Source organism: Balaenoptera acutorostrata, chromosome 10 (assembly GCF_949987535.1).
Source record: "Balaenoptera acutorostrata chromosome 10, mBalAcu1.1, whole genome shotgun sequence".
Classification (NCBI taxonomy): domain Eukaryota; kingdom Metazoa; phylum Chordata; class Mammalia; order Artiodactyla; family Balaenopteridae; genus Balaenoptera; species Balaenoptera acutorostrata.
The window spans coordinates 86,057,668-86,081,780 of NC_080073.1; the positions used below are offsets into that span (position 1 = coordinate 86,057,668).

At 41.1% G+C, this 24,113-nt stretch overlaps 2 protein-coding genes and 5 non-coding genes across 7 annotated transcripts in view; 1 reads left to right on the forward strand and 6 right to left on the reverse strand.

Annotated features, from left to right (window-relative positions):
- Positions 1-24,113, reverse strand: part of LOC103004316 (uncharacterized) — a 353,565-nt gene that overhangs the window by 149,101 nt on the left and 180,351 nt on the right. The gene's annotated exons all lie outside the window — the stretch shown is intronic.
- Positions 5,566-5,639, reverse strand: TRNAN-GUU (transfer RNA asparagine (anticodon GUU)). Its single transcript has one exon. It is a non-coding gene; the product is annotated as a tRNA-Asn (tRNA).
- ABT1 (activator of basal transcription 1) lies at positions 9,809-13,087 on the reverse strand. The gene is made up of 3 exons (XM_007179039.2): positions 12,790-13,087; positions 11,907-12,112; positions 9,809-11,751 (listed from the first exon to the last, which is right to left on the reverse strand). The coding sequence occupies exons 1-3, from the start codon at positions 13,028-13,030 to the stop codon at positions 11,371-11,373; spliced, it is 828 nt and encodes a 275-aa protein (XP_007179101.1). The 5' UTR covers positions 13,031-13,087; the 3' UTR covers positions 9,809-11,370.
- Positions 14,173-14,263, reverse strand: TRNAY-GUA (transfer RNA tyrosine (anticodon GUA)). Its single transcript is given in 2 exon segments — positions 14,173-14,208; positions 14,227-14,263. It is a non-coding gene; the product is annotated as a tRNA-Tyr (tRNA).
- Positions 14,715-14,803, reverse strand: TRNAY-GUA (transfer RNA tyrosine (anticodon GUA)). Its single transcript is given in 2 exon segments — positions 14,715-14,750; positions 14,767-14,803. It is a non-coding gene; the product is annotated as a tRNA-Tyr (tRNA).
- TRNAA-AGC (transfer RNA alanine (anticodon AGC)) lies at positions 18,177-18,249 on the forward strand. Its single transcript has one exon. It is a non-coding gene; the product is annotated as a tRNA-Ala (tRNA).
- TRNAY-GUA (transfer RNA tyrosine (anticodon GUA)) lies at positions 19,671-19,764 on the reverse strand. The gene is made up of 2 exons: positions 19,728-19,764; positions 19,671-19,706 (listed from the first exon to the last, which is right to left on the reverse strand). It is a non-coding gene; the product is annotated as a tRNA-Tyr (tRNA).

Consider the following 24,113-nt stretch of genomic DNA (forward strand, 5'->3'; position numbering starts at 1 on the left):
TCATGTGGCCTCTTCGACTGCTCTTTACCAAAACTGTTGCAGAGTGCTGCACAGGGACATCAGTTTTGAGATCAGACATATCTGGGTTTGAATCACTGCTCTACTGCCAACAGTGATACTATCAGGCTTCCTCTATTTTTTTTTTAAGTTCTATAGCGAGACTAATATCTATCTCTCAGGATTGTTGCAAAGATTACAAAAGATAACTTTTATAAATTACACAGCATAAAGCTTAATCCAAAATATGAACTCAGAAAAGATAAGCTTCAACAATCTTAATCATTATTATTATCATCACAATTTTGGTATTTAATCATATTGTATTAGTTTGTTAGACTGCCATAACAAAGTACTAAAAATCAGGTAGACTAAACAATAGGAACTTATTGTCTCACAATTCTGGAGGCTAGAAGTGTGAGATCAATGTGTCAACAAGATTGGTTCCTTCTGAGGGCTACAAGGAAGAATCAGTTCCATGCCTCTCACCTAACTTCTAGTGGTTGCTGGCAATCTCTGATATTCCCTGGTTTGTGGAAATATAACCTTGATCTCTTCCTTCATCTTCACATAGCATTCTTGCCCTGTTCACGTCTGTCTCCAAATTTCCTCTTTTTATAAGTACACCAGTCATTTGGATTAATACCAGCCCTAGTGATCTCTTTTTAATTTTATTACCTTTGTAAAGACTGTATCTCTGAAGAAGGTCACATTCTGAGGTACTGGGGTTTAGGACTTCAACATATACATTTTAAGGAAACACAGTTCAATCCATAACACATACATTGATTTGCATCTTTACTTTCACCTATTATTTTATGTAATGACTTATTCTCTAAACTAGAGTATAGGCCACTAAAAAGTAAAGTAATGGCTTACCTTTTTAAGATACTATCTTAATCAAACAGAACTGTGCTTTACACACATTTGGACATGTGCCTCTTAGGGGAAAACAAACTGTCTTGAACTTATAAATGAGATCCATGAAGAAATTCTCTGAATGAATTTAAGGTAGTGTACATTGTATTGATGGAACAACCAAATCATAATAATGTCTTACATTCACATAGTATCCTTTTAAAAACTCCAAGATCTAGTCAACACTAATATTACTCAAGTTTTAAATATGGGATGAAGTAATGTATCTCAAATTAGAGAAGAAAATATATTTATTGCTAAAATAGTATAGGTTTTCATCCATTTCTGCCTCATTGAAACCAGGAAGGTGCTAGAAATTTTGTAATTTAAACTTCATTTTCCAATCTTACCTTGTGGTGTTTCCCAAGAAGATACAATAGCACTGACTGAGTAAATAAAAGGGCCCAAGTTCTTAGCGCCTTTTTTTTTCCTTGTTAAATTTCTTAGTCCACAGGGATTTAGTCCTTTGCCTTTAATTACAGTAGTGAAATTATCTTCCAATTTTTTCTTAGGTCACCAAGCTAATTGTTCCTGTTTCCAGTATAAGCTTTATTTTTTATACCAGGTAGTAAAGAATGATCTGTTTCTTTCATCATTAATAATATAGACTGCTTGAAATATTCACCTAATGTCTGGCTTTTAAAATCTTAACAATTTATCACACCTCTATCCCAATGGTTCTCAAACGTAAACACTTATTAGAATCTTTTGAGGAGATTCAAAAATATTTTCTAGGACCAGACCCTTCTGAGTCCAATTGAAACAGCATCTCTTGGGAAGAGGCCAGGCATTGCTAATTTCAAAATCTTCCCAGTTGATTCTATTGTGCAGGCTCTATTCTTTCCAAAGTTAACAATGCCATCTTGGTCCTTGGAGTCTACTGTTCTCTATTTCATGGCAAAGCTTTTTCAATAAGCTTTTTTAGTCCTTCATATTTTCTTTGTCAGTTGACACTTTTAGATTGAGCTACTAATAAGCCAAAAACATGCTTGTTCTTCATTAAATAACTTCCATACAATGGATAGTTTGCTACCAGAGACATTTTACTTTACTATGGCTGAGAAAAGGAGCAGAATTATATGCTAATTCATCAGTATAGAGCCTGAGATGATTACTGAGTTGATGAGGGATTTTCCTTTTTGTACCACTTTATTATTATTATTATTTTGGAGGAATATTTCAATGTACAATAATGGTCATACATTGTCTTAAAATAGATGCCACTACTCACTATTGGTCTCTTTTTTCTTATGACACTAGTGATTCAAATATTGGGGCTTCACTCAACAGTCTTTACATTCTTAGTTCTCTCTCTGCATGGCTCCCCCTAAAACTTCCTGCCCAATCCAATTAATATTGTTTAGATGGCCATACTACCCAAGGTGATCTACATTATGCAATCCCTATCAAAATCTCAATGACATTTTCCACAGAAAGAGGACAAACAAGCCTAAAATTTGTTTGGAATCACAAAAGACCATGAATGGCCAAAGCAATTCTTGAGAAAGAAAACAAAGCTAGAGGCATCACACTTACTGATTTCAACTATATTACAAAGCTATAGTAATCAAATCAGTATGACACTGGCATAAAAACAGACACACAAATCAATGGAACAGAACAGACAGCCCAGAAATAAACCCATGCCTATAAGGTCAATTAATTTATGACAAAGGAGCCAAGAATACACAGTAGAGATAGGATGGTCTCTTCAATAAATGTTTTGGGAAAATTTGATAGTCACATGCAAAGAATGAAACTGGACCCCTATCTTATACCATACACAAAAATCAACTCAAAATGGATTAGGGACTAAAATGTAAAACCAGAAACCATAAATCTCCTAGTAGAAAACATTGGAGGTAAGCTCCTTGACATTGGTCTTAGCAATGATTTTTTGGATTTGACACCAAAATAAAGGCAACAAAGGCAAAAATAAACAATTGAGACTACATCAAACTAAGAAGCTTCTGTAGAGCTAAGGAAACCATCAAGAAAATGAAAAGGCAACCTACCAAATGGGAGAAAATATTTGCAAATCATATTCTAATAGGGGTTAATATCTAAAATATATAAAGAACTCATATAACTCAATAGAAAAAAAAACAATCTGATTATAAAATGGGTAGAGGAGCTGAATAGATGTTTTTCCAAAGAAGACGTACAACATGGAGTATGTTCATCTCCATGTTAAGCAATGAATTCTTTCTAGATCAAATATTCTCTGGAATCGCATTTCATTTTCTTGAATGCCACTAACTTTCTCCTGAAGACTTTGAAACTCACTTTCAAATGGAGCATTCTGTCTGCATAGATTCTTCCCAAGCTTGTATATATACAGTATGACCTGGAAGTGCTTCTTTTGTATTCTTTTTCAGCCAATTTAGTACATTTGATTTCTTTCTCCTTTAAGAGTTTTTCAAGAAGTATTTGATTTAGAAGCATAAACAAGTTTCTTCAATGATTCTTTTAAAGCAACACAGAAGAATATCTATTTTCTGACTTAGTTTTTGTTTTATTCTTTATTTTTCTGACAATTCCATCAATTTACAACATCCATGTTATCTTCTCCAAGTACAGCAGCCAGATCTGTCAACTTTAAGTTACTCTTGAGAGAACTGATCTGACATTCCTTATCAGTAAGACTTTATACATATTACAGGGTTTCAAACATTTTGTTTTTCCTTCTGTTCTTCTGTTTCTTATGAAAGCAGATTGAGACTTTTCTGAAAGTGGGTCTTTCTATCCAAACCAGTGTTTTTTTAAACTATCAGAAGGTGTTCTTCCTATTTCTGATATATGTTGAAGGCTTCAGCCGCTTGGTATTGAAAGCTGTCAATTCATCTTCTAGTTCTCTGTCCTTGTGAAAGTTGACATCAAATCACCTTGTTTGGGATATTGAGATTTCTCGTCTTCCATTTTTTTAATTTCAGTTTTGATAAAGAGCTGAATATGTTCAATTTTTCCTTAATTGGTCCCAGACTTAGTGATCATGAAAGCTTGTTCTCAAGGCTTCCTCCCTTAAAAATGACTCTACACCTTCATACTCCCTTCTAATAAGACTAAATCCTTAAGATTTTTACAATTTTTGGTCCTCTAAAGCAGAAAATATTACAGAAAGCTGATTTTTCAAACTTACCTAAATAGACTTTTAACTGTTTTTAAAAATTACAGCTACACAAACCACCAATTCCCACTGACCCTACATCCTTAAGTAATGCTGTCACAGCCTCCCACGGCTTCTTCAGAACTTGATCAAAGTAAAGCTGCTCACCAATCCACAGGCTCTCCATGTTTACCACAGCACTACTGGGCAACAGCAGACCGCACGACACAAAGGTGAGCATTGTCTTTGGAATCAGAGCAGTGCTGGCAACCAGAACAGACCACCTGTGAGGCCAACGGAGGGGGCTTAACATGTTTAGTAAAGTAACACTTGTCAATCTCTTTCTGTAGGTGTCACACACAGTTATCATTGCTCCATTGTCAGCACATGGCACACACTTCAAACTATTTTCTTGCAGAATCAGTGAATAGGGTGCCCTGGTTAACCAAATATTCTGGTCAGTGGTGTTTTTGCTTGCCCAGCATTTTTCCTTTAGAGAAATAATGCATTCTCCACTAGATGTGATTCTGATTGTTTTTAAATGGTAGAACATGAGTACCCTAACCACAACTGTCAGTTTGTAACACAATATAGATGAAGCAGATTGCTCTTTACAGGACCTGAGTGGAAATGACACAGAGAAGGATGCACACTAGTAGCCAAGGGCAGGCTATTGGGGCTGGAAGGTGCGAAAGGGGGATCCTGCTATTAATCAAGCATTAAACAGGTTGCTAGGACCATATTGCTGCAGGGGGTTTGTAATCATGGAATCTATTCCTAGGGCAGTGTTTTAAGGAGGGAGGCTCTGCCTCTCTCAGTTTCAAATTAAATTGTATCTGTCTTCATTGACCCCAGGCTTTTTTTTTTTTTTTTTTTTGCCTCTGGGTTTCTGCTCCTATATCTCTGAATCTCTGTCTCTCCACATCTCTGAAGGTCTCTCAATATCTCTCCATGACTCTCTTTCGCCTGTCTCTCTGCCTCCCTCTCTCTCCTTGTCTGTCATTTGTACCATGTCCTTCTGTCTCTCTTCATCTCTAGACCACCTCACTGAGGTCCCCATAAATCCTACACCTGTCTCTGTATAAGGAGCAGAGGGATATGAAAATATTTGTGTCTCCAAATTGGTTCCTCATGCACCCACAGATGCCCTTAAATTAGTGACTTCCTGAGACCTCCCTCCCAGTTTTTACTTTTAAGATCTTAATTACTGATTTCTGCAGACAACTCTACCCTGACTGTAAAGACTCCTGTTCTCTGACCGCAAAGAGCTCCCAATTATTAAACCCTATAAAACTTCAGTCATTGACCGCAAAGCCAATCCCTGAATTCTGCGGATCATTCTCCCCAACTCTACCCCTCAGTTATCACACACGCCTGTGTGATATTCGATGAACCTATCCCAAAGACAACTCGAGGAAACATGTTCGTTAGATTTTCATTTACAGTAATTTGTGAAAAGTATCGAATCTGATATTGTCAGACACAAATTCGAAAGTAAAACACGTGCAGAAATTTCTTAAGGAAGCTGTCTATAGCCAAGAAACCGTCCCTGGGTGGGCTTGAACCACCAACCTCTCGGTTAACAGCCGAACGCGCTAACCAATTGCGCCACAGGGACAGCGACGCTGGCATCCTTTTTCTCCAACAATATTATTTTATTGTTTTCAGTCTAAATTTTATGACATATTTTAGAAATGCACCCTTTGCTGAGTACATATATTGGAAAAATGTTCTTTCACTTCTTGATTTTCACTGTTCTTATGTTAATGGTGTGTTTTAAAAACAGAAGTTATAATAATATAGATATTATTCTTAGAGAGGAAAATCAGAGTATTGACTGGGTGGGAGCAGGACGCGGGACTGTTGTTTACCCGAATAAGTGTGAGCATAGTCTAAGGAAAGACACGCGGACAGAATTTACTCTCAGTTCAATGAGAGAGTTTTCGCTAATAATTCACCTGATGGAGAAGCCCCTGGAAGGATTCCGTATACATGAAGATACATTAAATGGGAAAGACACCAGTAAGAGCAAAGAGGAGGTGGAAATCATTTAGGGGAAAATCTGTTGCAAGGTTTCCAACAGAAAGTTGGAAAAGGAGTTGAGAGGAAGCAAATGACCATCACGAAAGCCAAGCCAAGCAAGTTGTTCCTTGTAAAGGACTCGGGCGAGGGCTTGTTTTCTTTCTATTTTGTATTCCTTTAGGTGAATAAAGTTCTATCTTTGGGCACTTTCACGTTTAATTAAGTGAAAACCATAGCTCTGGACTCCGTTGTCTTTTTCTTTATTCCACAGTAACTAGTGCTTCATTTTAAAGTTCTGCCCAGAATGTTCAAATGGTGCCATAGTAAAGTGTACCCAGAAGTGCAAGACATTTTTCATTAGGTTATTTTCTCTTTATATAAAAAACTATACCATAAATGTCGTGTTCTATTGATTTCCAAGAAAAAGCCCCTTTCTTCTGAAGAATTAGTATTTAATTTCTATCTTATCCTAATATCTTTATTTTCCTTGCCCTTTTGCATATAACAAAATGCATTTCTGTTTCTATATGATTATCATACAATTTTTTGCCTCCCCTTCATTTTTTATTTACTGGCTCTATCAGAAAGCAATACTTATTGAACTATGTTACCCTTCATATTTACTTCATGTACATGTTTACTCTTCATGTACCCTTAGTTCATAAGTGAACTAATACTTACTGCTCAATTAATGTATTTGGACTCTGAACAACCTCTTCCTAAATAGGTTTGGATACCCCTTACCCCTGCTCCCATGTATTTTTAAAGGTTTGTAGCTGACTTCTCAACAGCAACTGTGGAAGTATATTTACAATTTGCTAAAGTAGTTACCAACCAACATCATAATGTCTGCTTCAGTTTCCTGTGACTGCTGTAACCAATTACCACAAACTTGGTAGCTTAAAACAACACATTTATTCTCTTAGAGTTCCAAAGGTCAAACGTTTCACTGGGCCAAAATCAAGATGTTTGCAGGGCCACTCTCCTTCCAGAGGCTTTAAAGGAGAATCCCTTTCCTTGCCTTTTCCAGTTTCTAGAGCTCATTCCTATGTTCTTTGGCTCATAGGCTATTCCTCCATCTTAAACTGAAGTAACATCTTCTGTCTCTGACTCTGTTTTCCTCTCCTTCCATTATTATATGGACTTCTCTTCTGTGTCAAATCTCTGCTGCCTCCTTCTTATAAAAACACTTGTAATTAAATTTAGGGCCCATCCAGATAATCCAGGATGAGCTTCCTATCTCAATATCCTTAACTCAGCACATACAGTAGCCCATCGGCGGAGGAGAGTGGGCAGGAACAGATGCGAGTGCAGGTTATTCTCAGGCCCACCTTAGGACCAGTCCTGGGGCATGGCAGCCGCGTCCTTGTGCTGGAAGCGGCCACCCATTGAAGGCCCTCTAAACTGGTTAGAAGACGTGCTTCTCAAATACATTTTCCTGTCCCTCCCTCTCCTTTTGTCCTTTCCCTGTGGTTTTCACGCTAACCCCAGCCCGCCTTCCCTGACCCTGCTGTGAAGGCTTTGGGACCCAACTGTTTGGTGTTCCTGCCTGCATCAGGCTCCTTTGTAAGTTCTGCATTCTCCTGAGTGTCTTCACGCCTGAGAGGGGAGGCTGAGGACAGGGAAAACCGAAAAACTACATTGCTGTTCACGGAAGCTTAGTTCAAGTCTCAGGGGTTTTCAGGATTTTGATATATATTTTTTAAAATTAGAGCCCAGAAAAGCACACAATTTAACCCATTTCTTTCCATTTCATTCTTCTGGCTGAGTTACTAGTCAGCATCTCAGATAATTTTGTGTGGCCATTGAGAGTGATGGATGCATTTACCAAAAAGGAGATTACCGCTTTTGCTGGGAATTGCAACTCCCTCTTAAAGGTTGGGAAATCAAATACAGATCTTCCTCTATTGAGGATGGGGTTACACTGGATAAACCCATCGAAGTTGAAAATATCTGTAATTCAAAAATGCATTTAATACACCTAACCTACTGAACAGCATAGCTTAGTCTAGCCTACCCTAAATGTGCTCAGAACACTTCCATTAGCCTACTGTTGGGCAAAATCATCTAACACAAAGCCTATTTCATAACAGTGTTGAATATGTCATGTAATTTATTGAATACTATACTGAAAGAGAAAAACAGAATGGTTTATCCTTATGATTGGCTTCCCAGCACCGGGAGAGAGTATCACACCACTTATCACTAGCCATGGAAAAGATCAAAATTCAAAATTGGAAGTACAGTTTCTACTGAATGTGTACAGCCTTCACACTACCCTAAAGTTGAAAAATTATACATTTAACCATTGTAAGTCAGGGACCACAAACAATCTGCTAAAACATTAACTCTCCTGTGGGAACAGGGCACATCCCTGAGGCTTACACAAAGAGTTTTTCCCTTCAACTCTACTGTAATAACAGCAAGACAACTTGCAGAGATATGAGGAACCTTGGAAAAGTAAACTGAAGAAGAGTGCTCTAATTGTGACTTTTGGACATTTTCAGGAATAATTTCACATGCCTAGACACACCCTATTAAAAGCCCTCTTACTCTCTTAAGGCAGATCCCTTCCTTCATTTTACTAATTTACTCTTTGTGGCAAATGCAGAGTCCCAGCTTCTTGGATGGTGTGGAACTAAGCTGATTTAGAGTATTCATTGCAACAATAGGTTCATAACTTAATCTAATCGTATAGGGGATGATTGAGAGTTAAATCACCCAGTTTGCAGCACTTGGTATTACATAAATCCATTCATATTTGCTGTAACTCTTCCCTCTATAAGTTTATGTCACATGAGATTCATGCAAAAAGCACTTACCATATACACACTGGGAAAGCAACTGGGGAAGATGTTGGTAATGAAAAATATTAAGTGGCAAATTATGTCAATTCTGAGGCTAGTTTTAACGATGGAAATGTGGGGATAATATGATTTTGTATGGTTGTGCATTAAATATTAATTCACATAAAAAGGTAAGTGCTGTTCAAATGGGAACAAAATTCTAAGTGTAAAAGGTATTTTCCTGCTTTCAAAGGGCTTAGAATTGAGGAAATCAAGATTATAGCTCCTGGAAAACTGATTACCTTCCACCTAGTCTTATTGTCATTCCTCACTCCAACCGTAACTTACCCAGCTTTTCTGGCTGCAGGTGTGAGCTCTTTGTGCAGAACTGTTTAAACTTGAGCCTGAAATGCTGACCTTGAATATATTGGTATCTAAGGCCAACCTGGGAACACAATTTCATTCATTCAAGAAATTAAGCCCTAATGTGTTTTACTTTCTAAGCTGTTAGAACTTAAGAATTTTCTTCTTCTTGGTATTCACTTTATCTAGCAAAGGTGACAATGGGCACTCAGAACTTTGAATAAATGAATATGACAGCTTGTCAAATTCTGAAACTCAAATCTTCCTGGTTCGCTTGGAAGACATCATGACCTTAGGAATCCACATAGAACAAACTCACAAGAAATGAACACAAACAAGAATACCAAGTTCCTAAGATGAGGGTATAACATTACACAGATGTGTTTGTGTGCTGGGTGTGAGGAGTATGGATTGTGAGAAATGTTACACCAAGCAGACCATAATTTTTTTATTGTTTGGTCATTTTTATTCTCCCAAATAAACTGCACCTCTCAAATTGAGATCTTAACATGGCTAAGTTATTTTAGAGCCAAAGTGGATGAATCCACTTCATCCAAAGAACACATAGATAATTATACTGATGACAGTGAAGGGAAAAACAAAAAAACAAACACAGCACAAGCAAAACTCAAATTATTTATTATTATCACTCTAACACCTCCTGTAAGTTTAAAAGCCTGGTACTGACCAAAGTTTTAATCTGTTATGAGGCTGTGTGTAGATTTTTCTCAGTTTATTGTAACACCTCAGTTTTCAGTTCCCCTTAGTGGCTTACACGGATTCTTTGTCACCTCCAGAGCTGCTTTGCATGTTGCTTATGAACTTTCTCGTCTAAGCGTAGACAACATGTATAAGTGCACCAGAGGGACATCATGTGTACACCTCCTAGGCTTTGCCTAACTTTACAATGGTTTGAACCCAACACTCCATCTGTGGAGCTTTGTTTGCAGTTATAGGAATACACTAGGCTCTTTCAGACTTCTGTTCACTTTTCAGGAATGATCTGAAAAACTTGGTGAAAACTGACCCATGTCAGAAGCCTCTGATCAGAAATCAACTCCACATTGAGAGCATTGCTTCCCTTCCCAGATAGAGTCATCCATGCCTTCCCATGGCCCCACTCTACCCCTTATACACATCTATGATGATGCCTGTAGTACTTCTGTGCATTTATTTCTTAAACACTTATCTTTTTTTAAGTGGTCTGTAACAGCGGTCCCCAACCTTTTTGGCACCAGGGACCGGTTCCGTGAAAGACAATTTTTCTACGGACAGGGGCGGGGTGGGGTGCGGGAATGGTTCAGGCGGCAATGCGAGTGATGGGGAGCGGCAGATGAAGCTTCGCTCGCTTGCCCACCGCTCACCTCCTGCTGTGCTGCCAATACCGGTCCGAGGCCCAAGGGCTGGGGACCCCTGGTCTATAAGACTTACAGCAAGGGCCATGTGAACCACTGTCACTCTATGTCCTCATACAGCGACTTAGTAAATGCTGAATTAGATAACTATTAATAACATGGCCTAAGAAATTGATTAGATACATAGAAAAGGGTCCAGATTGAATTCGGGGGCGTGGGGGGGGGGGGGTCCGAGATCAGGAGATGGAGTGAAGGTGAGTGAATGGGACACAGACAGAAGTTGGAACTTATCCAATGACCATCCCCACCCCCCATAAACTACAAAGGCATATAAAAAATATACATATTTTTTCTTTTCTATAAATACATTTGGAAGGTGGCTCCCAAGCCACTCTAACGCATTAACCCCTGTCCCTATTAATCTTTTCTAAACAAAAAGGATGTTGCTGATGCCCAGTAATGTGGTGGGTAAACAGCTGTCTGGACTAGCCATTATCAGTCTCGTTCAAAGTAAAGGCTCTTCCTGGGGCCAGAAAGCAGGATTTTTAGAGGGCCCCAGTGGGCAGGAGGCAGGTAGCCAAGAATCAAACAAGGCAAAACAGATATGTGCAGTAGTCATAATCATGCTAGTAAGAACTAAGTGCCTCAGCGAGGCATGTATAGGAATTGGAGGGGGAAGGAGAGGCCTTCAAAACTTTTATATCTGAGCACTCACCAGAGACTCCTGGTTCGAGAAACACAACAAAATGTCTGCCTGGGTAGTCATTATCAGGTAGATAGGACGCTGGGCTGGGCTAGGAGGTGGAAGGGGCCTCCCTGCCCCTCAAGAGTTCCTGACTAGTGAGGAGTCCTCCATGCTCTCTGAGGGGGTAGGGGATCCAAAGATCTTGGCCAGAAGCCCTCTGTTGGAGCGGGCCTGATCCTGAGCGTTAGCCAGGCGAGCCCGTTCACGTCCTCCTGGCCGAGCTGCCTTCCGGGCCCTCAGCTCCTGCTCAGTAGGACGCTGGGCAAAGGCCCAGGAGCCGTTCGGGCGGGTAGAGTCCCCATCAGCGGCAAGGAAACGCTGTCCGCGCTCCACGCTTCGAAGATAGAAGTCAGTCTCACGCTTGGCCTGGGCAACCTCAGCCCTCAGGCGCTGCCTGCGTACCTGGCGCTCAAAAGCAAGATGCTCGCTGAGGTGGGACCAGGTAAAACGGTGCAGGTACTGCGGAAGGGAAAACAAGAAAAGATCTGAGTAGGGCAGATCTGGGATGGAGAGGAGATGGGAGGGCCGGGGCCAACAAGAGGTGAAGGGGTGCGCCGGCTAGGGCTGGGAAGATGGAAGGCTGAGCGGTGCGGCAGACAAGCCGATCCCCTCACCCTGAGGTTCCACAGGTCATAACGGAAGGGGCTGCGCCTGCGGGAGCCCATGGGCGTGTTGTGAAGACTGGCCGCCACACGCTTGGCTACTCGCTTGTCCCGGAACTCCACCCAGCCCTCGGTGTAGTCCTTGCTGTACTTGGACCGCTTTTTTCCTCCCGCAGCGGGGGCTGCCGCTGCCTTCTTCTTGCGTCTCACGAACCCGTCTGCGAAGCAAAGACAGAGCAGTGGTCAAGGAGGCCAATACAGCACCCACTCAACTGCACCTCCCATTCGCCGAATTCTCCAAACCTTCCCTCAGGCCAGAGTCCCACCTCAAGGTCTTTGCTCGGAAGCGGATAACTGCAAAGTCCACCCTTTTCCCCTTGTCTAACTCAATCCTTTCCTCAAATGTTAACTCCTTTATCAGGTCTGCCCTAAACGCTCTCTTTAAAACCCGCACAGGCCCCCAACCCCAATTCCAATTAGTGTCTGTATGCGAGCTGGGGGCGGCCGATCATAAACCTTCTCTTGACCTGGGCCGCGATGACAAAGAGATACGTTCAGTTTTGTGGAAAAACCACTGAGATTTTAATTCAGGCTGTACCCATTTAACAAACTGGTAAATTCGGCTCAGGAAAGAAGGGTGGGCGGAGCCGAAATTAAAATCCAAAAATTAGCTATCCGAGAACTAAGGCTCAGCGAGGTATACTGCGCTATCCACATCCCATCGCCGCCTCCTAAGAGACATGCGCGCTACCGATTTACCAAAGAAGCCAGACGCCGGTCCCCGGCTCCGTCAGCGCCTCGGACCAGGGCAGCTGAGGCAACAGAACACGCATTGAGTGCTCACTGCCAGCGAGCATCACCCTCCTACCCTCACCGCCAAGGCCTGAGCACTTACCTTCCGGCTGGAAAAAAACGCGCCCGACCTCGCCGTAGGCGCTGAGAAGGTTCCGTACGTGCAAAGGCCTAAAGCGGGGCGGTATGTGGCCCAGGTACACAATACCTGGCACTACCCGTTTCTTGCTGCCGCCAGCCGCCTCTTCGGATTCCTCCTGTCCCTCCCCTGCCTCTGATTTCTGGTCACTCCCTTCCAGAGGTTCCAGCTCAGCGGCTCCCTTCTCGGATTCCTCTGTCTCCATGCTTGCGGGTAGGTAAAGCAAGGCAGCCGTAAAACGCCGCGCCTCTGACGCGCACAGTGTGCGACGGCCTGTGTCGAGGGGGCGGGGTCGGTCCGGGTGACGACAAAGGAAAGGACAAGATTGGGCGGTGCCCGAGAGTCTAGGCCTAGAGGAGAGGGCGGAAGTGGGCCCCGGGTCTGCCGGGAGGTTCAAAGCGTGAGAGAACTTGAGCTGAGGAGGCAGAACCGGAGAGGTAGAGCCCCAAGTAGAACATACCCTATAGCACTCCTCGGTGAGATGCAAAAGGACGGGATGAGGCAGGCTCTTCCGGAAATTTTGTAGAACTGTTTTGGGAGTGAGGGGATGTTTCTTTGTGTTCTAGCGGTCAAAATAGCATTTTACCCAAGGGACTCGGGTGAGACTCAGGTTGGGGGATGACTCAACTTTTAAAGGTTACTTAAATTTCAATTTTTTAATTAATTAAGTTTGAAGTTTTAATTATTTTTCAAAATTTAACTTAGAGATTTGAATATTTTAAATTTAAGTTTTGAAAATGTAATTTAACTTTGCAAATATAAGTTTTGGAAATTTAGTTGAGATTTAATTTTTGAAAATTTCATCTGTGACCTTTTCATTTAGTTAAAAAAAATTTAGTTTAAGATATTAATTTAAAATTTGATTTTGTGAATAAAATGTCTAAAAAATTTTAATGTTTGACAATTATTTCTTTCAGAAACTTATTTGGCGCCTGTTTTACATTTGTGTTGATGCATGGTTCGTATTTATACTTATGTTACAAATACCTATTGTCAAATGTATACATGGCCCTGATTTAGGCGACTGCCTGTACCGCGAGCTTTATTCTCTCCAGGACTTGTTTTCAGTGTTGGGGTCCAGGGTAGGCCACCCAAAAATATGCCTCAGTGGTGTACTCATTATTTTGAATTAAAGGTACTGAAGAAATGGTCACCACAAGAGGACACTCTGACTCACCTTCTGTCTCGCTGAAGCAACCTTTGACAGGCTCCTGGGCGTACCTGAGGATCGCTTCTTTGTTTATACACTCATTCCTACAAGAGCTGAGCACAAATCACTGTTCACTGTTCAATTTTTCTATCGTGTTCAGGCCTGCAGTGTCAATGACAACCTTTCAAAAAGGTGAGTCCTTCGAGCCGGATTCGAACCAGCGACCTAAGGATGACAGATGATGAAGCCACCTACAGTCCTCCGCTCTACCAACTGAGCTATCGAAGGGCCTTTAAGGGGTGGTCTTAGAATACTTTAAATAATCTTTACCTCAATCCTGTAGTTTTGTTTTGACTATAAGTTTATTTCAAAACTAGAAGCAAACATGAAGGGTGCTAGAAATATTCTAAAACTGATATGGGTAGTGATTATAGGAGTATATTAAAAAATTAATGCCCTTGAACACTAAAGAGTTGTGCTTTAATTCATTATCCTGCTCCCTTGGGTACAATACAGATAGGACCATTACCCTTGACACTCCTGCTGTCTCATCAGCTTAGCGCCTTCTCTGTCAATCAGAAGTGAGCCATAAATGAAAGGGTTTTCCTAAATAGGTTGAAGAGGGAGCTATTATCTTGAAGCGGAGTTACTATCCAGTTTATTCTTTTGGACCGGAAAGAGTTCATTCGCTTTATGTGTATGTTTGATTTGTTTCGGTCTACAATTTTCAAAATTCTTGTCCTTCGAGCCGGATTCGAACCAGCGACCTAAGGATATCCAACATGTTGTACCTACAGTCCTCCGCTCTACCAACTGAGCTATCGAAGGGCCACTTATGACCATTATTTTAGAGTCCCTCTCCTAATGTCTACCCAGATGGTTTCCGCTTCGATAATATTCATATTCACTTTTGAAAGTATAATCAAATTTAAGCAGTCTTTTAAGACACTGAATGGGTTCTATGTCATCATCTGGGTAGTTGGTTTCCTGGGTTTAATAAACATGTAAAATCCATTGAGTTGTACATTTAAGACGTTAGGATATTGTTCTATGTATATCTCAAAACAAAAACCCTACGGGTATCCCATGTCCTCCTCCCTAAGTATTATATACCTAGGGTGAATTCCCTGGATTACGCCCGATTTCCTGCTGTCCCCTCTAATTACTTTCTCCTTTTTCTCTCAAAAGTGTCTAGGTTGGCTCAATAAATGATATAATTACGTAAACACAGACATCTGGGTTGCAGAGGATCCCAAAGTTGTGAACAGAGCAATATCCAGTGCATTTTGGTATCATTGTGATCCTCCTTTCTGAAAATCTCATGGGAAATTGTGTGTATTCATAGCTCTAATGATGAAATATGTGGAGTGTGTGTGTGTGTGTGTGTGTGTGTGTGAATTTTCTTACTTGGATAAATAATTTGGGTGGTTCATATATTGCATAATTATTGTGGAGCAATTAAGGTGAAACAAAAACCCCTAAAAAATTTAAATGCAAATATATTCTTTTTTCAAAGAAAATCATCAAACATCGAGGTTCAACAGAGATTGCCTTACACTTGTGCCTAAAGCAGAAATAGACACAAATGGAGAATACACTAAATTATCTGGAGAGAAAAGGCTTTCTTTGGAAATATGCTTAAGGAAAAGATTAAGTGTATTTCTCTATAAAATATCTGTGCTTATTTCTACAAATTTATACAAGACTATTATTTCTACAAAATGATATTATTTTTAAAATTCCAAATTTTTTTTTTCCAAATGGCAATCGCCAATGCATTCTATTAGGGGTACTGAGAGGACGTAGTCGATACTGAACTCAGTAATTAAATCCCTTTCCATGACAAACTAAGAAAATATCATCTAGCAACTTTCAGTGTTCCTGACCTAATAGAGAATTAGCAGCGGGAGAAGAGAGATTGTAGGACGTGGAGTTTCTCTTTTATTGTCAAGTGTCCTCCTATCTGTGCCTTGAATACAAGGTGGAAAATAGCGGAGATGCCAACAAGTGTAAAATTTCAGCATGGTGCTGGATTCAATTGCTGCTACAGAATTGTCATCTCTTGGGATGCAGAAGTCTTCCTGGGATGATACTTAGAGGAACAGGAAGCTCTCTGAAAGGAAACAGAAAAGACAAGTCCACCTTTCCTCTTCCTCCTCCAGCCTTGCATTCTCCCTCTAGCTTCCTTTTTGGCAAAGCCTAATATGGAGCCAAGTAGTAAATCAGCAGTGTGGTTTACAGAGTCCTACCTCCTTTATCACAAGGCAGATTAAAGAAGGATGAGTGTCTTAGTCTGCTCTGGCTGCTATGACAAAATACCACAGACTGGGTGGCTTAAATAACAGAAATTTATTTTCTCACAGTTCTGGAGGCTGGGATGCCCAAGATCAAGATGACAGCCATTTAATTCCCAGTGAGAGCTCTCTTCCTGACTTGAGAGAACTCTGGTGTTTCCCATTATGAGAATAGTAATATTATGGGATCAGGACCCCACCCTAAGGACTGCATTAACCTTAATTACTTTCCAGTTTTGAATACAGTCACATTTGGATTTTGGAAGAACACAATTCAGTCCAGAACAGCGAGCCTAAAGTTGAGTCAGTAGTTTAACAACTGGGAAAACTTCCATGTGAATTTTAAGATATTATTTTTGATCTTCATTTTACCTCTGTGCAAGCTAAGCTGTTGAAATTTTAATACCTAATCCAATGTTATTGGAAACAAGAACTCCCAGCTCATGGTTGAAAGCCCCCAGTTGCTCCCAGTTCACAGTCAGTCATCCCAAAGCTTTATCCATGGATCTGAGCTATGGAATTAGTCCACTTTCTTTCACTCCAGTTCCACACTTGCACCCCTAATAGAATCATGGAAAATAAATGGAGAAAAAAAAATGAGTGGAGGCCAAATTGACTTCTGTAGCTGGGTAAATTCTGTCCAAGGAGAAGGAGAGAACACCCAGATGGTGGAGAGAATCAAGGCAAGGCTGACCTTGAGCCAAGTTTTGAGATGAATGGTGGGTTTCTACACACCCACTTAGAACACCTGAGTTTTGAACTCTTTTGTCTCAAATGGAGGGGGTGCAGGAAGGTGGAGGATTTCTTTCCACAGAAGGTTATTCACTTTTTTGTCAGCCCTGACTGCAATGAAAAAGAAAAGAGAAGAGCAAGCATTAAGGGCATTAAAAGGGTCCTGGAGAGGCCTGTGCAGCGTGCCTGCACAGCATAGGGACATAGAGTCACTTTCTTAAGTAAAATGTTTTATCTTCTCCATTTCATCACCTTGTCCCAATTTCATTGAGACTAGAAAATAACATTAAACCAAAAAAAAAAAAAAAAGTTTCTAATGATGGAATTTCAGACAAAGAAGCAGTTGACGGGAAGGGTCTTCACTTGGCTTTCCTGCAAGTGATGGGTCTCTGGCAATGCTCCAGAGTTCTCTTCAGAACTAGCTCTGTGAAGTACCAGCACCTAGCACAGTACCTGGTACCTAGTACTCCACAGGCCCAGAAGAAAAAGAGGCAACTACTACTTTCGGTTTTTTGCAAGGAATCCAGATCTAAGCCTGCAGCCATGATTATATTCACTTCTCCTATTAGTGCTTACCTTAGAAAAATAACTTGTACACCCTTGATCGAAATCGGGACTACGAAGCCAGAATGAAGGGAGAAATTAACTGGGACGCTCGCCCCCTCGTGACCTTGTGTCCACCGACGGTGGTTTTTATCGATAAAAAAAGCCAGACAGAAAGCAGATCTTAGGGGACATTCGTAGGAACTCTGGAGCATCTGTTTCTGGTGCTAGCAGAATCAATTGGTGGAAAATTTAGGAGTGCGGGGATTGGCAGGAACTATTGGGATGGCCAAAAGCCGAGTCTCATTGCCTGAGAAACTTGATTTGCCCTCCTGGATGTACCTACAATTTCCTTCCGGTCCCCGGTTTCCGTAGATATGATTCCAGTGTTAAACTCTTGCCCAATTTCGAAGACAGGTGTTTCTATGGATTCCACGCCCTGGTCCACCTGCACTCTGCAGTCTTCTCTCAACAGGATCCAGCACCGTAGAACAGATTATAGGTGGCGCCCCAGGGGCTGTTTGATAACCCGTACTTTGTCCTATTGTCTAACGACTAGAAGCCAAGGTGGCCACGAGTTCTGAATTACATTCGGATATTAAAGTATGGGAGGCAGAAGTGCCTAACAGGCGGGGGAATTAGCTCAAGTGGTAGAGCGCTCGCTTAGCATGCGAGAGGTAGCGGGATCGATGCCCGCATTCTCCAGCTTTATGTTGCGCCTACCCTTCGGCCTTTATTTCCCTACTTCTGTAAATAAACACCTTGCTACAAAGTTACTACGTAAGGGCCCAATTCCTAATTGATGGCCTCTCCCTTGTCTCCAGTGACAGGATAGGGAAGGTTGGATTCTTTAAGATTTCTCTCGCATTTTGAAGATTTGAATATTGGTCTCTGCCAGGTGGATTTACAAATCTACACTTCAATTATTTATGCATTAATATTACATTTTTATTCTCAGAATCTATTTCCCACATGTATGACCTATTGAGGGCCACCTCAAGTTCTTACAACTGGAACAAATAATTTCCACTTCTTAATGAAATTTTGAAGAGCCAAAAATATGTAGGTATGTTTGAGGTTTGTTGTTTTTACATTCACTCGTCCTCTTCTGGAGTCATCTGGCTGTTTCTACGGGAGTCGTGGGGCCGCTACTGCCAATTGATACTGGAATATTGCAGAATATGGCCCAATTATGGGAGGGAAATTGCAGTGGAGAACTTGTTTGGGTTGGAATCTATGGTGCGTTGGTGAGAAGCTCAGTCCAGGACTATCTAATAAAATTTGCAACCAAGGCCCATGTTATCTTTGAAAATTGGACAATTTTTCTTGTTTACTCTTTTGCCCTCGATTCGCTTTCAAAGAGCAAGGGAGCTACCAGTTTAGACCAAAGTGGGTAGAAAATTCTATCAATTTCCCCCTTGTCTATTATTTTTAATTCTAAAATTTTTCTCTTCTGCAGTGGTTCTCAAACCTTGCAACACATTAAAATCACCTGGGAGCTTTTAAAACTACCAATGCCTGGGTCCCACCTTCAAAGTGGCGCAACTATAGGCGCTTTGTAAAATAGTCCTAGGTGCTTCTGACATCCACCCACTTTTCTGCGCCAGGGTTGAGAATCACCTTTACATAATTAAACGGAGAAGGGGGAGTAGTGCCCCAGGGTCTGTGGGCGACTGCCAGTAGTTGAGCATCCACCTGGGAAAAAAACAAACAAAACCTTCGGAGAGACTCAGGACTCTAACACCACGAGGGGGCGCCCGTGCCCAACCAGTTACTAACCTTTGGTCAGCTACGTTCCTAGCAGGCCGCCCCTCCCCTAGTCTTGGGATGCCGGGTAGGGTGGCGGAGACTTGTCACAGGATCCCTTGCTTAGTGGGCCCACCTCTGATCCGCCTGGTCGGGGCTCGGGACTTCTTTGCGGCACGGGCCCTTTATGAACCATGGACCTGAAGTTTGATCGCGTATTAGTAATTATTACGGAGAATAATAATTTAAAAAATTAGATTCGTTGCACACTGAGATTAGTCTTAAATAGATGCTAAAGAGATGAACAGCAAGGATATATATAGGTGAGATACAGCTTTTTAAGGGTGAGGGTGAAAAAAACTCACACACAAAACGTGAACTCCTTCGAGCCGGATTCGAACCAGCGACCTAAGGATGCCTGGTTGGGGGGTTATTCACTACAGTCCTCCGCTCTACCAACTGAGCTATCGAAGGAATCACAACGACATTTCCCCCCGCAGAGCATGCCATCTCTACACGAGGTTGGAGAGCCGTTGGCGCTTATTGTTTTATTCACCAGTGCTGTTGATTAGGTCTGCTCTAGTGGCCTCCACATTTTTTTTGTAACCCAGCACTTCTTCACAGGACCACTGCCCTGGACCAAGGAGAAAACGGTAGCACCCACTGGTTTGCAAAAAGAAAATAAAATAATGAGGTATGAGGAACTGACAAAAATTTAGCAATGAGTGTCTTTTACTGTGATGAATGAATTTAAATAACCAATCTTAGATAGAATTTGAAGTACTTTAATCTGCAATTTTAACAGATAATTAACAGAAGGAGGAGGAGGAAGAAAACAAGCACAGGGTTAAACTCTTCAAAACCATACTAAGACGTTCTTAATTGACATTTAGTCCCTGTAGATAAACCAGACGAACACACTAATTCTAAACTCAGAAAAAACCTGTCGATGGGAAGCTAAAATATTTTTTAAATTATCTTAACAAGGTACAAAGTAATGTCATTCAAACACTAATTTTACAAAGTGTGAGTCTAGTCTAATTTTCTGTGACAGTCTGAAGCTCAGAATGGCTATTACTCTCATGTAAGTGAAATCCACTTGAGGTGGCAACCGACATCAGGAATCTTTGTTCTTCACGTTCCACCAAAAATCATTACATTGTCATACAGTGGAGCCATACACATAGGACAAACGATCCCCCTTGTGCAAGTAGAACATTCAGACCAGTGTTCACTCCTCTACGGCACAAGATTTTTTTTTTTTTCTGAATTGAAATTAAAAGCAAGTTGCTAATCACTTAATTTAGCCATTTAGCTCCTCAAGTCTTCATTAAACGTCTGTTTTGAGGGGGCTAGTCTGAATAAATTAAATATAAAATTTTATCTCCTCCCCAACCCCAATTGACTGAATAAGTTGTCCTATTTTATAAATGTATTTAGTACTATCCATTTTGTAAAAATACGCTTTTACAAAAAGGATCCATTCCTTCCTTCCTTTTCTCCCACTCCACATTATAGAAGATTCAGACAGAGAGAAAGCTAGACAGGCCTTAAGGAGCCTTGAGAAAAGAACAAGCAGCAGATTTGAGGGATTCTGAGGTGTGTGTGTGTATGCGAATAAATTGAATTCTCGTAGGTCAAGAATCACGTCTGGTTCTTCCATATATATCTAGCCTTCTTTTCCATATATTTACACAATAAAATATAACAGTGTGAAAATATAAGAAGCAGGAAAGTTTTGGTGTTCATTTCTTTTTCCCCTTCCTCAGCACTCTTAGATGCAGGTGGGAGATGAATTTCGAATCCTACCACAATAGGGAAGAACAAATATGACTCCATACTGGATATGTTTCTTTTTCTTTAACTTTTGCATTCTATTAGTTTTGCTATAAATTAATCACTAGAGGGACGTTGCCTAAGGCTTAAAGTACACATAATGGCCCGTCTCCTGGAACCCTGCCTCCCATGCCTGAGGGGTTAAGCTAAAACTACCTTTGCTTAGCTCCCAGGGAAACATCCTGACCCAGCCTCCCTGTGAATGGCTGCAGGAAAGAAGAAATTAACATATCCCCTTCTAAGTCTGGCCAGAATCAGGAAATATTTGCAACAACTTATCGCCTTTTTTACTTTATCTCCTCACCTCCCCCTCTTTTTTCCATAAAAGAAACTAGCATCCAAACCCCGGCAAGATGGTTCTTGAGGACTTTTGTCTTCCATCTTCTCGGTCCGCCGGCCTTGCCCCAATACTGTAACAGGGGAGAGCAAAATCTGACTGCAATGTTGGATCTGTTTCTTTTACTTTGACCTTTGCTTTCCATTGCTTTTATTCGGTCTATAGCTATAGGCATACATAATGGCCTGCCTCGGGGAACCCTGCCCCTCTGCCTGAATGTTAAAGTGCCTTTGTTCACCCCACAGGGAAACACCCTGACCCTGCCCACCTGTGAATGGCTGCAGAAAAGCAGAAATTAAAGCATCCCCTCCCCGAGGATGGCCAAAACCGGGAGATATTTTGCAAGACTTAAGGCCTTTTTACTTTACTTCCTCATCCCCTCCCCCTCTCTGTTCTATAAAAGAAACCAGCGTCCAGCCCCTGATAAGATGGTACTCCGGGACGCTAGATCACCATCTTATCTGACGCCTGGCTTTCCGAATAAAGTCACTATTCCGAGCCCCCAAAACTTGTCTCTCAATTTGTTGACCTGTCATGCGGCAAGCAGTGGGAACTTGAACTCGGTAACATATACACAACAGTGACCTTTAATATTCACAGACATGCATTGAGCACTGACTATTCCAGGCACCATGCTAAGTGCTGGGAACACACAGAGGCAAATAAGATAAACTCTGTCCCCAAAAGGTGTCAAATTGAAAAGCTCAAAGAGTAAGTTTGAGTCATGGAGGTAAAGATTTTCAGCTTTGAAGGCTCTGACTCAAAACGCTTGGTATTTAAGTTAATGGGACCTCTCTTGTTGGTAGTTTAGACCATACTATATATTAAAAGTGTATTCTGCTAATGTAAACATTTATCTTTTAGAAAAAGTCCTAGTACTCTGAACTCTGGAATCCAGCTGAATATGAAAATATGTTCTGGCATACATATATTTTCCTCTTTATTCCATGTTCAAAAAATAATACTGGCTTGTTTCTGGAATGCCTGAGCTATTGTCACCTTGGGCTGCTGGTGCAGATAATACTCTTGAGTAGAATACTTCCTTTTTCCTTTACCTATGACCCCAGCTTTCCAAGTCTGCTCTGGAACAGGGTTAAACCCCTGACTTCTGTGTCTTGTTTACTCTTCTCAACTACCAAGACTTCCTGAAGCACACCTGACTATACAATTTGCTGTTGGTAACCTTCTCTGAACGGACCTGTGTATTCACAAAATTGTGGTTGTGTCTGTCTTTGCTTTTCTTCCAGAGACTGTCCTCCCAAGTTCAGACCTAACTGTAGGCTAACATGTTCTTGTAGGCAGCCTCCAAATTACTGACCTCTGGCTTTTCTTTCATATCTGGCTCAGTCCAGTATCAGTCAAGCTCTAGTTATGAATAGAGAGTCTGTGGGCTCCGCTTTCAGATTATCTATCCCAAGGAAAAGCCACTAAGTTTTTTTTTTTAGTTAATTTGATAAGATTTATTAAACAATGTTATCTATATAAAAGATTGTTAAGTATCCTAAAGGCAATGCAACTAAGTTATTCTTTCAACAAATATGTGAGAGCTTACTGTGTGTCAAATTCCTGAATTCCGAAATGTCGTAGTGTGTTTTGCTTTTTTTGTCCCCCCTACTGTAGACTGAATATTGTCCCCCCCAAACTTATATGTTGAAACCTTAACACCCACCCAACAGTGTGGCAGTATTTGGAGTAAGGAAGTAATTAAGGTTGGATTGGTGTTCTTTAAAGAAGAGACATCTGGAAGCTCACTCCCTCTTTCTTCCACTGAGGACGTGGCAAGAAGGCAGCCCTCTACAAGCCAAGAAGAGAGCTCTCACCAGAAATGGAATCAGCTAGTGCCTTTATCATGGATTCTTCAGCCTCTAGAACTGCAAGAAAATAAAATTTTTCAGTTAAGCCACCCAGTCTCTGGTATTTTGTTCTGGTAGCCCAAGCAGACTAAGACACCAGCCCCCAGCCCGTGCCCTTTTTAACCACCTTTAATCAAGGACTCCTTTGCAGTTGAAGTGTTATGTCTAAGGAGTTAGGTTAGCTTGTGCTCAGGACCAAGCTCAGGATGGCCTTGGCCTTGGAGATGTTGGCACAGGTCTTGAGTTCAGAAATGCAATTTTTAAGTATGTCAACTCAATTTTAACAATATAGTCAAAGGGCCATAAGAATGGGAAAAAGCAGTCTGTTCCAAGCAACTCAAAAAATGTTTATAAACCAGAAATCCATTAAGTTAATTGACAACAGGACATGTGGCTTATTAACACCAGCAATACTTGTTCCTCTATCTAGGACATCCCTTTATAGTTTTCATCATACCAGGAAACCAAAACATTAAGCTGAGGCTGCTGGGTGATCAAGAGTTCAGGCTTTACAATAAGACTTAGGGCTTAATACCCACAACATGTAGTCTGTAAATCTTCAATGATTGTTCTCTCTAGTAAGTAGAATATTCATATGAGTCAGATACAGGGTCTCTGTTCCCTTGATTTTACTGGATAAACACCGGTAATTTCTTAACTCCGTTTCTGTCACCATCACCTATTTTTTAAAACAGTCACTCCAAGCACCTTCATTTCCTAATGCCAGACAGTTAAAATACCACTGAGAATTTAATTTTCACTTGAGTCAGTTACATTCACCCAGTAAGTAAATGACA

Coding starts and splice junctions, on each gene's coding strand:
- ABT1 (XM_007179039.2), bottom strand. CDS start 13,030: ATGGAGACAGAGGAATCCGAGAAGGGAGCCGCTGAGCTGGAACCTCTG. Junction 12,113..12,789: donor CGTTTTTTTCCAGCCGGAAG/GTAAGTGCTCAG, acceptor TTTGCTTCGCAG/ACGGGTTCGTGAGACGCAAG. Junction 11,752..11,906: donor ATGACCTGTGGAACCTCAGG/GTGAGGGGATCG, acceptor TCCCTTCCGCAG/TACCTGCACCGTTTTACCTG.